General features: G+C 36.3%; 2 protein-coding genes across 3 annotated transcripts in view; one reads left to right on the top strand and one right to left on the bottom strand.

The window, feature by feature from the left end:
• The window catches only part of LOC149016017 (caffeic acid 3-O-methyltransferase-like), a 95,557-nt gene extending 87,518 nt beyond the window's left edge, over positions 1 to 8,039 (top strand). The window contains 3 exon segments of the mRNA XM_089156651.1: positions 6,966 to 7,032; positions 7,462 to 7,526; positions 7,746 to 8,039. Of these exon segments, the coding sequence (XP_089012777.1) occupies positions 6,966 to 7,032; positions 7,462 to 7,526; positions 7,746 to 8,039 (426 nt within the window).
• LOC149016016 (putative U3 small nucleolar RNA-associated protein 11) lies at positions 6,191 to 12,229 on the bottom strand. 2 transcript variants are annotated; one of them, XM_089157109.1, is made up of 9 exons: positions 12,136 to 12,229; positions 11,803 to 11,986; positions 11,620 to 11,710; positions 11,422 to 11,513; positions 11,251 to 11,344; positions 11,033 to 11,112; positions 10,287 to 10,370; positions 9,049 to 9,148; positions 6,191 to 8,963 (listed from the first exon to the last, which is right to left on the bottom strand). In XM_089157109.1, exons 2-9 carry the CDS (start codon positions 11,856 to 11,858, stop codon positions 8,871 to 8,873), a joined length of 690 nt encoding a protein of 229 aa, XP_089013235.1. In that variant the 5' UTR covers positions 11,859 to 11,986; positions 12,136 to 12,229; the 3' UTR covers positions 6,191 to 8,870. The 2 variants fall into 2 exon arrangements, with proteins under 2 accessions (XP_089013235.1, XP_089013236.1); XM_089157110.1 differs by having other exon boundaries at positions 11,803 to 11,970.
• Positions 12,230 to 14,132: the final 1,903 nt, after the last annotated feature.

Here is a 14,132-nt window from a genome sequence, read left to right as displayed (position 1 = left end):
GTCACCCTTGTTTGTATCTTCCATCTTCTTCGATGAACAACTGAATAACTTTAGTCGATCTTGCTAATGCCAATATGCTTCACCGCAGCGTTCCTCATCCCTTCACTTTGCAGGCACAGCACGCTCTACTCAAGCCTAGACATATAATTCCTGACCTCCTTTTTGATCATTTCTTGCATCACAAAAAGGAACTCAACACTGAAAGGAATGAACTATTTCTCTGGATAAGCCAACTCTAAAGATCCAAAATCGTTGTACTGTATATGTTGATTATTGTGTTGATGTTGGAGTGGCGAAAACTGCAATGGAACGACTGCAGGAACAGGTACGGAAATAGGTAGATGGGTGGGGGTTGTTGTAGCGTGATTGGAACCCCCGGAAGTATGATTAGAAGCCTCACAAGAATCTGCTCCAGGGTGGGAGAGGCAGAGGGACGTAGGCGAGTCGTTCGTTGAAGACGAAGTGTTTTTGTTTTAGATCGTTTTGACTCATCTTTTTCAAGCTCCAGATTTATTTTAGATATCTATTTTAGTAGATTAAACCTAAAATTTAAAAAAAAAATTCAAAGGACACAAGGGTATTTTCGTCACAAAATTTATTAAACTAATGGTTTCATTAAGATTGTCCTTATTTAATCATTTATTAAAACCATAGGGGAGCCATTTGCAAAAGAAAACTTAAATTGGACTAAAAGTGACATGGACCAAACCTCAGGGGCTCCATATGAAAATTACCCATAAAATATTATCAAAATTGTAGCAAGTTTAATGGATTTTTTTTTTTTTGGTAAACGTTTAACGGAATTTGATATTGCCTTTTGGTTGATTACATATTAAATTAGGATGATATGCATAGAAAAAAAAATTATCTAACATGGTCAACCCTTCTTGTAATTATAAATAATTATCAAGATCATCAGTATCCACAACACCAACTGAAGAAAGCATGGCTAAGAGTGGTAGGATAATTAAGCGGTTAACAACCCAAACTTCCATGGAGAGGTTTTGGGTTTGCACCCATCCGGCGGCATATATATTAGTAATATCTCCCCCACCCCCATAATATCAACTCGCCAACTCTAAAAAATAGTGGTAGAGACATGACCATCTTTTCTTCAACTGTACTTTCTCTAGATCCATTTGGAATGAGCTCCTTCAGTTGAACAGGTTTTGCCAAAGCGACCGCTTTCAGGGAGGAGGAAACTGAATGAGCATCAAGGCATCTTAATCGGGATGATGTGGTAGGCAAGATTCACCGTTTCAGCTTTTGCATCCTCATTTACAGAGTTTGGATAGAGAGAAACACATGGATCTTCTCTGAAAAATCTAAGCCTCACATTGTTGTTCTTCAACGCATTAGTCATGACACTAGATTGCAGTTTTCTAGTGAGCTTCTCAAGATCCCCGATTCTAATAGCCAACAAATCCTTTTTTCACCGCTGGCAGTTTCGGGCTGATTTTTATCATAAAATTCAGCGTGCGCTCCGTTGGAATAGACCACCCAATGGTTGGATTGTTGTAAACTATGATGGTTCCATTGTTGAGGATCGAGGTGGCTATGGTATTTTTGCCAGGGACTCACTTGGTAATGTTGTCTTTGCGGCTGTAGGTGGTTTTCGCGAGAAAAATATCTTTCGCATGGAGTTACTTGATATCCACAAAGGGTTGGTGTTGGCTGCTGAGCAAGCTATACCATTGATGCAAGTCCGATAGGACTCTTGGGGGGCTGTTGCCATGATATTGGGTTGTATAAAGCTCCCTAGTATGTCACGGAACTGATCGGGGATATCCAAGAGGTGGCAGCGTGTTTCCAAAATTGTGTTTTTCATCATGCAGGAACTTAATAAGGGGGCTTACTTTTTGGCGGGGTTACACCCTTCTGTACCTGAAATTTTCTTTACTCCTGGGTCCTTACCTGAGATGCTCATTCATATTGTAGAGGACAACGCCAATGGAAGGACCTACTTCACATTGTAATTTCAATTTTTTGTCTCAATACAAGCTACCTTTTCCCAAAAAAAAAACCAAAAAGAGTGTAAGTTGTCCTTCTTCTTCTTCTCTTTCGTTACCGTACAAACTAGAAATCATTTCTCATTTCTCTCTGTCATGTCTTTCGTCTTCACTAGTCTCTTACTATTTCTTATTTTATACGATTAATTTACTATATTTCCATGTGTTTACAATTGTTTTATATCAATTTACCTTAATATGATATGAAAATGAATATGTTGCACCCTTTCCTTTTATTTATATAACATCGGTGATTTTATATATTTCCTAACAAATTCTAATTAAAATTTATTATTTTTACGTGTAGGAAATTATCAATCAAATCTGGGTATTATTGCAAGAGTTCTACCTCAAGTCAAAAACATAGAGAGAATGAGTCCTTGCATGCTTCTATGTTTTACTTCCTATTTAGGATTTGATCAAAGAAGGGAAAAGAGGAAGAAGAATCAAATTCAAATAAGGAAGACAGAAAAATCCCGTTTTTGAGTGTCTCTTGTCTAGTTTTGATCAAGATCTTCATCGGATGGTCATATGGTGTCCGATCGAGCCGATTTTTTTAGGAGAGCTTCATGACTTCTTGGTTTCAAATCTAACGGTGGGATTATGCATTGGAGATCTCTAAGTTAGTCCGATTCATATGTCAAAACACTCCTTGGTTAAGTCAGATAAGAACTCTGAGTTTGATTCAAACTCTGAATTTAAATAATCTATAAAAGGAGAGCAAACTCATAAAAGGAGAGCCTCCAGGAAGAAGGGGAGGACGTTTTTGGAGCTTTGGAACACCAGAGAGAACCTTCTTGGAGCTTTGGAGGAGCGGAGAGGTCGAACCAGGAGACATTGGTTGGCTTTGGAGATTTGAAGTTTGGGAATAAGTTTTTCTTCATCTTCTTTCAATGTTCACGAACTCTTCTGTAATGTTTTTAATTTATAGTATGAACTAATTTAATTTTACTAGGGATCAGATGTAGCCTATCTTTGAATTCCCACTCTTGAATTCATCAATATAATTTTGAATATTGTTTCCTTTGATTGTGTTTTTACTTATATTCTTCATGCTTTTGATTAATTGGCCACTAATCAACTGATTTGTTAATCATAATGAACTGAGAGGGGATTTATGTGTTTAGTTCATTGGAGTAAAATCCATGAATTACATGTAGGATAGAGATATACTTACATGGTTTGTGTAGTTGTTACATGGGAATCCATAGAATTTAATGATTTCTCAGTTGTTGTAACCCACATAGAAATATAGTGGGTTAGCAATTGAGGGAATTTCTATTAGTACTCAAGACTCGAGAGAGATTAATAGATAGGGAAGGGAATCTCGACTATCAATCTGGAAAATATTTCTCAAATTATAAAGAGGGATAAAAGGGTGGGAATGCTTAGTTATGGTGAAATCTGACTCCTAGGTTTTTAGTTATTAATAAATCTCAATTTAAATTTCAATTTCAATTTGCATTATAGTATAGAATAATTATCTTCCTGATTATTTGTTCAAATAAAATTGTTATAATTAATTTGGTACTTAAGTTATAATCTTCGAGGGAACGATCTTTTATCATTATATTACTTGTTATGACAGCTAACACTTGCGTTGTTATTTTTCACAATACAAACTAGAAATCATTTCTCATTTCGCTCTGTCATGTCTTTCATCTTCACTAGTCTCTTACTATTTACAGCTAGAAATTCTCCATTGAAATGGAATTTAGTGGTTGAAGATATTATCTAATGTGTTTTCTTCTTCTGTGCTGGGGGCTGGGGGTTTTCATTCTTATATTTTATCTGTCTCTGGCATCAATCTTTGCAAGGGCTTTTCAAGATCTGTCCCTTCACATCACCAGGGAGAAACTACTTTTGATTTCATGAGCTTGAGCAGTTGGAGATGGCAACACTGATGACTCACATGTATTATTTTCTTACTCGCAGAGTTCTTCTTTCTCCTGATCATCTTCTTTGAAGGTAAAATCAACTGTCTTCAAAGTTTTTGCAGGATAAAAATCATCTGTTTTTTGAAGTGTTATTTTTATTGATATTTATATCTCTTACTTGCAAGCATTCTTGGGTGCATGGGCTCTTGCTTGCAGAAGTACTGCACCTTCCACCTTGAGAATTCCAGACAAGGCCTTCTTGTTGAATCTAGAGCAATTTTTGGTCCTTGTTGATCATCTAAAATTACTATCTAGGTACTTAACACTGTCCATGCATGCAAAGTTCTTATCTTTTTTTATTTTTTGTGGTTTAGCTCTGTTTCTTTCTAACTTAGGTATTTGAGATGCGGATTTTAAGAAAGCTAACTACTCCAAGTGAACAATCACAATGGAAAGCTTGTGAAATAGGATCCTGGATTGCATTTAGTTCTTTTGATGGATTGACAATCATTGGATCAGAATCTGCCCAAGTTGATGGAAGTGATTTGGCCTAGTGGAATTGCAAAAAGGAAAATGTAAATTTCTGATTTTGGTATTCTATCTTTAAAACTTCACATGAATGGTTTGAAATTTATAGACAGCCCAAGAATGCATTTGATTTGATGATCGAATACTCTTCTTCGGTTCATGTTTCAAATGTTAATATCGTAGCACCTAGGGAAAGTCCAAACACAGATGGTATAAATGTATCAAATTCTGACCATGTTGTGATCAGAGATTCAACCATAGAACTGGTACTGCTTCCCATTTTAACTAGCTATATGTTTTCAAGGAAATGAACACTTAATTTCCATGTATCAAATCTCCTTATCCTCATGCTCAAATCTAGTTTTATATGAGAATGACTGTATTTCAATTGAATCCGGGAGCTCTTACTGGATTATCACTGGAATTAAATGTGGTCCTGGACATGGAATAAGGTGTTTTTCATGCAAGCTTTATTTTCAAATTGTTTAAACAATCACTAGTATGACTATGAGTTCTTGAAATTTTATGTGAACTGGAAACAGGGTTTTTCCAGGATCAGATCCTAAATCATCCTTTCATTGTATTTCCTAGCATTGGAAGCTTAGGAGATGATTCATCTGAAGCTCTAGTAAGAGAGGTTCATGCCTCAAATTGTCAATTTGATGGAACGATGAATGGGGCACGGATTAGTACATGACAGGTAACAAAATAGAGACTAGCATGCCTATCCTTGTTTTGCTGCTACTGAGATAAGCTAGCTGTAGTGTTCATCACTAACACTGATGTGCTCTGCTTTTGGGTTCTTGAAATTTTACACTTTTAAGTGCACACATGATCTTTATGAGTTGGGCTGTTTTGTGTAGGGTGGATCTGGGTATTGCTAGAGGAATATCATTTGAGGACATCACCATGAATTCTGTTGATCTTCCAATAGTCATTGATCAGTACTACTGACATCGCAATGGACACAATTGCAAGAATCAGGTAAGTACTACTTCGTCTCCACCCCCATTTACTTTAAGATGATGATATAAATATTTCTTGCATTTTAATGTCTGGGAGATTGTTCTTCTTCACCAACTTGATGAGTGAAAGCTCCCTACAATCATGAACCACCACAAATTCAGTTACTCAGAACACCAAACTCCACCAAAACAGCTATTTTTCAGATAATGAATTTGTAGCCAAGAAATTATACCTCTAACATGTATGTAACAGTCGTCTAATTGAGTGAAATTATTACAGTAAACTGGGTTCCTCTTTCAGTGAAAAGAGGATAAAGAAAGTTGGAAGTTCAAGAAGAGGCAGAGAAGATGACCAAGACCAGAGATTGGAATTGTCTTCTATTGCAATCAAAAAGAAAGAACAGAGCAGATGAGGCCAGAGGAAAGGGTTGAGAAGGGTGGTTCTACTGATACTAATCTTCTGGTTTAGTATAACAAGGCTCATGGCTTATTACAATTTTGAGTTAAAAGGTCATTCATATATACTTAATTAGTCCAATGGGGCTAATTTATAGCTTATATGTATGTATCAAAGTAGGCCTTTCTGTTTTCCTTCTCAAATAAGAAAATACTGACACAACAGTTCCAATATGAAACAAATAAATGATTCAACTATCATGTATCCAAGTAGGCATTTCTTTGTTCTCAGGTCATCTACTACCTGTTCATTCATCCTACTGCATAGTTAAATTGGTTTTTGAAAAGATTAAAGATTGAGAGACAACAGCTACAGAGGATTTTGATAATTGAGCATGAGAAAAACCTACAGATGAGTCACATAGGGTGAAATCTTTGATAGTTGAGTGAGATACAATTCAAGAGAGAAATAGAAATTACTAAATTGGAAATGAGGGCTGGAGAACAGTAACTAAATTCTTTTAAATGGCTAAACCTGTAGCATCATGTGCAGGTTAATGGAATGGAAATGTGCAATTCAAGCAAACATAGAGGTTAGATGTTCTTGGGTAGGGAAGAGATGAGAAGTGAGATTGTTAAGGGCTTAATTCCAGAGAAACAGAAGAAGCATAAATCAAGGAGGGAATCCTTAAAGCTATGTGATTTGACAACATTGACGGAAAAGATTGAGCATCCTGAGGAGTAGTGGTGGCAACATTACTTAGACATAGTTGAAGAAGGAAATGTAACTGCAGTAGAAAATGGTATAGAAAGAGATGACTCTGTTCTATTATCCATTACCTTTTACCTCCCATCTAATCTCAATTGTTTCTCAGAAACTCCTGGACGATTTCTTTGGAAGGAACAACATTTTAGAATATTGTAGTGTAAGAGGACTCTGTTCTATTCCAGTTTAAATCCAAGTTTTTCAACCATGAGAAATAATTGAAAACCATGAATATAACGCATTTGGCACCATATGTGCTAACAAAAAATCTTATATTTAACAAGGTCTTCAATACAGCTATGTACAATGCCAGTATGATCACCATGAAGAAGCTCCTTGAGACTTATAAAGGGTTTGAGGGACTAAAAGAGATAGTTGATGTTGGTGGTGGTATGGAGTCACTCTGAACCTTATCATTTCCAAGTATCCAACAATCAAGGGAATTAACTTTGATTTGCCTCATGTGATAAAAGCTGCACCACACTATTCTGGTAAGAAAGCAATCACAGTTATCACAATAGTCAACAATTAGCTTTGATCTATGGTGTTTGGAGTTGAACTTCATGGTTTATCAAAAAACTTCAATTGGCATCTTCATTGATGTGGTTTACATGATCTCAAAGATGAAGATATAGTTATTGGTGAAGCCTAATTTCACTAGAATAGATTGTTTTGGATGCAGTCTGGGGTATAAACAAGTTGAGATGACAAAAATAAGTAAACATCCCTGCTGGAGGCATGTGTTGTGCTCAGATCATCAAGATGCTTTTGTTATAAATAGGTATCTTATTTTGAGATGGTATAATGAACCTACTACAGCTCTATCATACTCTTCATTTTCTTCATAGTGAAAACCAGCATCAAAATCCTTGTGATGCAGTCTATACTTCTTTTGCTAACTGATGAAACTTTATTGTTAGGTGTTGAGCATGTTGAAGGAGATATGTTTGTCAGTGTTCCAAAAGGAGAAGCCATCTTTGTGAAGGTGACATTTTTAAAAAATATATATATATAAACTTCCATGCTTTGAGCATCCATCCAAACACTATCTGGAAACAAAGGACAACAGATTGATGAATCTATTTTTCACAGTTTGAAATCCCAATTCATATACTTACTTAAGGTTTTCCCAAAATGGACTCAACCATTTTAATTTATCATACATTCTAGAGTCTGATTTCTGAGCTAACAAAATTGTTTGCAGTGGTTGCTTCATATCATGAATGATGAGAAATGCCTAAAATTGTTGAAGAATTTCTGGGAAGCACTACCAGACAATGGAAAAGTAATTGCTGTAGAGTCTCTGGTTCCTGAAGCACCAAACAGCAGTCTCCTATCTCATAATGTCTTCCAGATGGATCTCCTGATGTTGGCTCAACCAGGAGGAAAAGAGAGGACAGAAAGAGAACTTAAAGCTTTGGCTCAAGAAGCTGGATTTGCAGGTGTAAGAATTGCTTGTCAAGTCTACAACAAGGCGATCCCCGAATTCTATAAATAGATAAGTAGGATTGAATAAAACGAGATCATATTTTAGATATGCATTTGTTGTTATGGATAAAGATAATCAAGGATTCTGTTTTATATATAGTGTGATCAATGCAACCACCTGGTTTGGAGTTTGATCCACTCCTAAAGGTGAAAACATTGATTGTTTCTGTGGCCTTTTTTAGGTTAATTGATTGTTTTCTGTTGTTCACTATCCTCAGAGTAGGGCAAAGAAGGGGAATCAGGGGTTTTTCATCCAGAAACAACCAGAACTTGAGAACCACAATTGATTTCATTACTTTTACTTTTCTTTTCCTTTTAATTTGAGAGGTAAGTAGACATCTAGATGGAGTCAAATTGGTATTTGTCTATACCTACCACTCACCAGGATCCAGTTTGTAAACAAAGTCTGTGATTAAAAAAAAAAACCAACAAACCTGCTTCTGTATTTAAGCAATTAAAAAATATAAAGCCTTATCATCTGTTAACAATCATACATATCCAAAAGAGAGAAGAAAACAGTAATCAGAGTTGATCAAGTGATCACCAACAACATAACCCAAAGGTTCAGAATCTCCTTTTTTGTCGTTTGGGAAGAGAGATACCAACCTGCTTCATGGCTTCTCCTTTATCCTCCAGCTTTCTCTAAAGAAATGATTCAGCTTCCAGAGAAATGCAATTTGACTTTTTCAGTTTGAGATAACAGGTTTTGACAACCCAGGACATCCACCTAGCCACTGGAACGATCATTTGTATATACTCTCCAAAGCATGAGTTCAACTGTCTATGAACATAGCTGAAAATCTGCAAGAGATATGCAGAAAGAGAACACTGTTTAACTTCGTTATCGCTTTCGCTCCTTCCGCCATTTATATACAGGTTGAGAAGTTGGGCATACAATCTCATCTTCACGAAGCTTTCTTTTGCGGCCTTTTTTCTGCTTCAACATATTGATGATTTACATATACAAACCAATGATGCCTTAAAAAAAGAGGGAAGGGAAAAATCAAAGACATTCAAACCTGCAGTTCCTTTTTCAATTCCATGTCCATATACAGTTTCTCTAAATCATTTAGTCTCTTCTTCCTTGCCTCCAGTTCTCTATAGGAAACAGCTGTTTTCCTGGATGGGAAAAGCCACAAGTTATCAGGATTAATAGGAACCCAAGAACAGGAAGATACATCTCCTAGCAATAAAGTGGATGAATTAACCCAAAATCTAGAAAATTATATAATCATATATTGATCTTTAAGCCATATCTAAGAAAAGAAAAAACTTAAGTAATTCCCAAATCAGTGACTACCAATTCAGACACCCCAAATGCACCATTATTTGGACACTGAATGTCAGATTTCTATTTTGTAGGATCACGTAAACCCAAAAGCTCAAGATAGACTTCCAACTATTACATACACTAACATGTCTGACATTTTCTTTAATAGGATCATGTCCAAAGGCCTCACCTAAATTTATTCTTTGAAACTGATTAACAGATATGCTGGATCTTTAATTGAGTATTCAAGTTCGACATCATTCATTCATCCAATCCAACAAAAAAACGTTTGATATCGTTGATCAGTCCTAAAGTAGAACCAGCCGTAGCCAAAGAAATCATTCTAAGGTTACAAAACATTGAAAATTTAGTAATTGATTGTGCTTCCAAGTTGGCTGGAAGGTTCTGTCTTGTTTACCAATTGTTGAACCCAAGTTGACTTAACATAGGAACTTTTCATTTTGGGAGTCAGATTTGGAGGTTTCAAAGACTATGTTAACCTTTCAAGAACAAACTCCTACAAATCAAATAGCCTGAAGCTCATATGGCTCATTGAGGCTTTGAAAATAGTTTATGCTCTGGCCTAGTTTAGCTGTGCTGCCAGCATCAGATGTATAAAGTGAAATTTAAGTCCATTGTAGTTCTTCCACTTCACTTCCAAGAGGAAATAAAGGACTTGACTACCTACGCTATCTGGGGAGTTTGGAAAGATAAAAAGAAATTCGCAAGATGTTAGAGAACAGATCCAGACAAGGTCTCTGGTTCTGCAGCACCCAACATTATTTAGCTATATGAACACGCACAAACAATTGTTTATGAAAAAGCTACATTGCTTACAAACTTCTATGAATGTTTATAAGTCACGACCTTCAAGAGCGCATATCTTACACGTCGTTAATGAAACCTTACGTTTTCTCAGTTAAAACAGCAACAAGCACAGAGGGATACAAGAGATAAACAGCCAGGCAAATGAGAAATTATTTTAACCTCTTAATATGATCTGGGACATCCTCAGAAGAAGGTAACCTAACCCTTGGCTTAGCTTGTGATCGTATTTCTTTAGCTTCCTCACTGTAAGGGAAAGGAAAATAATAAGAAGAATGTCATATAAAGTTAAAATTTAATGGCCGAAAGAGATATGATTAGCAAATCCACAGCCTGTTATAAAAGAAATTTACACAATCTCCATCTACCATTTAACCTCCTCTGTAGTTATAATATAGAATGGATGTGTAGGAATAAATATAAAAAATTTCTAGAATTATTATAGAATCATCGAGTTTACTCATTAAAAGAATCCTACTTGAACTAGGATGTCAGCCAAAAAATTTCAAAGGTGCTTCTAAAACAGTTAACAGGAAGCTTTTTCATGTGTTTTTTCCACCTCACCCTGAGAAAACTATCACTCGCAGATTTATGGCAGTAGTTCATCTCTATCATAAATTGAGCTCAGATTCATCTCTATTCTGTTAACAGTATATCTCTGCTTACCATTATAATTCTGTTTATTGAGATCTCCAGAATCTCTGTTCTATTATATTCAGTTTAAATGTTAACTCCTGCTACTATTCTCTATAAATGATGCCAACTTTTTTTGGGGGAAAAAAAACAAGAAAGATTATCACCATCTAAGAGAAGTTCAGATTTTAAAAACAGCCAGATTCATACCGTGGGTTTTGAATATAACAAAAATATAGTTTAAAGTGCAACAGTGAAGGTCAAGAAGTTCAAACCTATCTTCAGCATAATATATGTGCTTGTTAGGTGCCTGATTATCAAGAGAATGCAGTACAGCGCCTAGCTTCTCAATTTTCTACAGAAAACAAAGAACTCCACAATAAGATGCCAACTAAGAATTGCGTAAAACTTGACTGACTAATTTCTATTCCCAAACCAGAAAAAAATGATATTAGACTATTATTGACTAGAATAACTAGAAACACTAGTGCACCTTCTTTTCACTTCGAATTTTCTGAAAGATGTATCCTATATCTTGGGTCTTCATGAGCATGAGTTCCTCATGAGTGTAATTCTTGGCCTCACTCCTGAAAAACTAAATTAGTTAAGTGTATGACCAAAACTTATGGGACCAAAACAAAGAATTGAACAACATATATCTCACTCTGGTTTATGGACTCCGCCCTCTGTTCTTGATCTAATCATCTTGAAGTAAAATTCATCTGGGTTCCTGAATGATGCTTTCTCCTTGAGTTTCTGTAAACAAACCAAAAGACACAAAACAAGCACCAAATATTTAATTTTTACAGAGGATATGAACAAAGAATAAGAAATCAGCAGAAGCAAACACTGGTAGAATTACCCGTATAGTCTCCTCCTTCTTGTGAAATGCCTTTGCACGCACAACATAATCCTTATGCTTTTCTAGTATCCCAAACTTCTTCCTAAATTGCCTGAATTATAAATGAAAACATCACGCCATAGTGAGTTGCTTAACAGATGAAAATAGAAGCCCATGGGGGAAAAACACAGTTAATTCACTTACGGCTGAGCTCGTTCTTTATGAGCACGTCTACTAATAGCATTCCTTAAAGAAGACATTTTTTTCACGTAATTTGAGTGCTTTTATACAGGACTAAGATCTTTCAGCAACCAATTGGCTTCACCGTGTCGAGAGATAAGCAGAAGATCTTAAAACTCCCCTGCTATTCACCTAAAAAACAAGTTCCCTGTCCATTAACAGAACAGAAATAATCAAGCTTCCGGGAGTTCTTCAGAATCAAAGCTTAGAAGATAATTCTTAAAAGGTAAACTAGATGTATATCCATACCCTAAAGACCAAAAAAAAAAAAAGGGGGAAAAAGATAGGCGAGGTTACCTACTAATCGTCCCCCCTCTTCGCTGCTGTTCCTTTTTCGCTCACCGGAGTTCTGATTCTTTTGAAGCGGGGCAACTCTGAGAAAAGTGATTTAGGGTTTGATCTCGGGTCGGTTTTTTGGATTTGTCAATATTCCGGTTCATTTCTTAAAACTAATACTAGAATTGGTTTAATTGAAAGGTTCCAACCTGATCTTGCTTCAATCCTACGTGTTTACCGTCTTGCAACCGTTGGATTGAGATCAAAATAGTTTAGATTTTGATTTCGACCATTCTTGCATTTAAACTATGAGCAAAATGAGTGGCGACGTCATGGGTTCGACCTTTTGGGAATGACAAAGCTCCTTCTGAGGATGTAATCAAGGTGTGCGGAAGCTCGCCCAAATGAATTTCAAACACCAAAAAAAAAAAAATTGGCGAGATTCCGATCTCGATCCAACATATAAGACTGAAGCATGATTCCATCCAACCACCCTGAGCTTTCACAGTTGGCATATAAAAGGAGTTTGAAAATGTCCAATATTTAATCGTAGGGTGTTTTTTTAAAAGGGGTACATAAACAAGGTCAAAGGCCCAAGGAAACAAAACTAAAAGACGCCAGCAATTTGATTTGCTTAACGGACCTCCTCCAAACCCAAAGGAACATCCTGAAAGAACATCAAAGAGCACTCAAAACTGAGTGCGTACTTCGACATCAAATCAGCAACATGATCAAGAGCACCGAATACAATCACCTCTTCCAAGGTAACCTTTGATCTCAACAAGCTAGTTGACCCTCCATGGACCGCACAACAAGGATCCAACAACCTAGACATCTTCAAGGAGTCAGTCTCAAGTTGGAGAGGAACCAACCTCCTATCAACCACCAACCTCAGCCCTTCACAAATGGCCCTTAGCTCAACTTCAAGCACACAACTAGGGGAGACCCTCCTAGGAAACCCACCCACAAAACAACCCTAAAGTCACAAAGGGGATTTGAAGAGATCCAAGGACTACTTCATTTTGTTTGAAGAAAATTTTCAAACAAAAAAAAATGTTTTCTTTTGCAAAAGGGATTTGTCAAATAATTAATATGGATTTATAATATTTTTTTTTTTATAAAAAAAAGCATAAAGAACTAGATTAAAACACATATTGAGAGTTACAACAAGGAAAAAAAGGCGCGGGGGGAAAAAAAAAAAAAAAAAAAAAAAACAATACTTAGCCGGAGAAATCACGACCGGCCAACCAGTTTTTTATTTTATCCGCGAGCGGGGCGGCCCGCCCGAGGAAGAAGATGAAGAAGAGAGAGAGATAAGAGACCGTGCCGGAGGAGAGAAGGAGAAGGAAGAAATCCCTAACGATACCCTAAAAGTCGTATTTATCACGGATCCTATATTTGCTCTAATATGACTATTATCCTTGTGCACTTCCATAACTCCCAATTCAACAAAAAAAAGTTTAAAAGAGTGGGGTATTGAAATTTAGAGCAAATAGTCTTTTCCATTTTTTAGACTATTTTCTAATAGGATTGTTAGATGTTGAAGAAGCTATGGTGTCTTCAAGGGTTTTGGTATGAGAGCCATTATTCGCGCATCACTACACCAAATATGTGATATAGATATACTTTCCTTTTGTGCTAAGGCCGGTGTTGATTGCAACTAGAAGAGCACCTATCTAATCAATATCATCCACACATCCTGTCTTTACTCTAATCATTTTGCCATTTATGCTTATCCCTACACTCCATCCAGCTTTTATTAAAATAAATCGTTTGGTTCAGACGTTGAGTCGGAATCCAAATTATTCAAAAATCACCAAGAATCCACAATTTACACTAAAAAACTGAATCCACTGGAAACCACCTCAAGAGGTGGTTTCCAAACAGACTCACCTAATTCAACCCCAAATATAAATATGGATGATTCTCATAGAATTACAATTATTGTGAAAATTTTTCTCTACTCATCTTCTCAACAGAGCGTGAAATTTCCTCTAGGGCTCTTCTTCTCCATTTTC

This window comes from Hakea prostrata, chromosome 5, assembly GCF_041222555.1.
Source record: "Hakea prostrata isolate BN-2017 chromosome 5, UWA_Hpros_2, whole genome shotgun sequence".
NCBI classification, from domain to species: domain Eukaryota; kingdom Viridiplantae; phylum Streptophyta; class Magnoliopsida; order Proteales; family Proteaceae; genus Hakea; species Hakea prostrata.
The sequence above is the reverse complement of the archived record's forward strand: the minus strand, read 5'-3'. Positions and strand labels throughout refer to the sequence as shown.

Coding starts and splice junctions, on each gene's coding strand:
- LOC149016016 (XM_089157109.1), bottom strand. CDS start 11,858: ATGTCTTCTTTAAGGAATGCTATTAGTAGACGTGCTCATAAAGAACGA. Junction 11,345..11,421: donor GGCGGAGTCCATAAACCAGA/GTGAGATATATG, acceptor TTAGTTTTTCAG/GAGTGAGGCCAAGAATTACA. Junction 11,113..11,250: donor AAATTCGAAGTGAAAAGAAG/GTGCACTAGTGT, acceptor TGTTTTCTGTAG/AAAATTGAGAAGCTAGGCGC.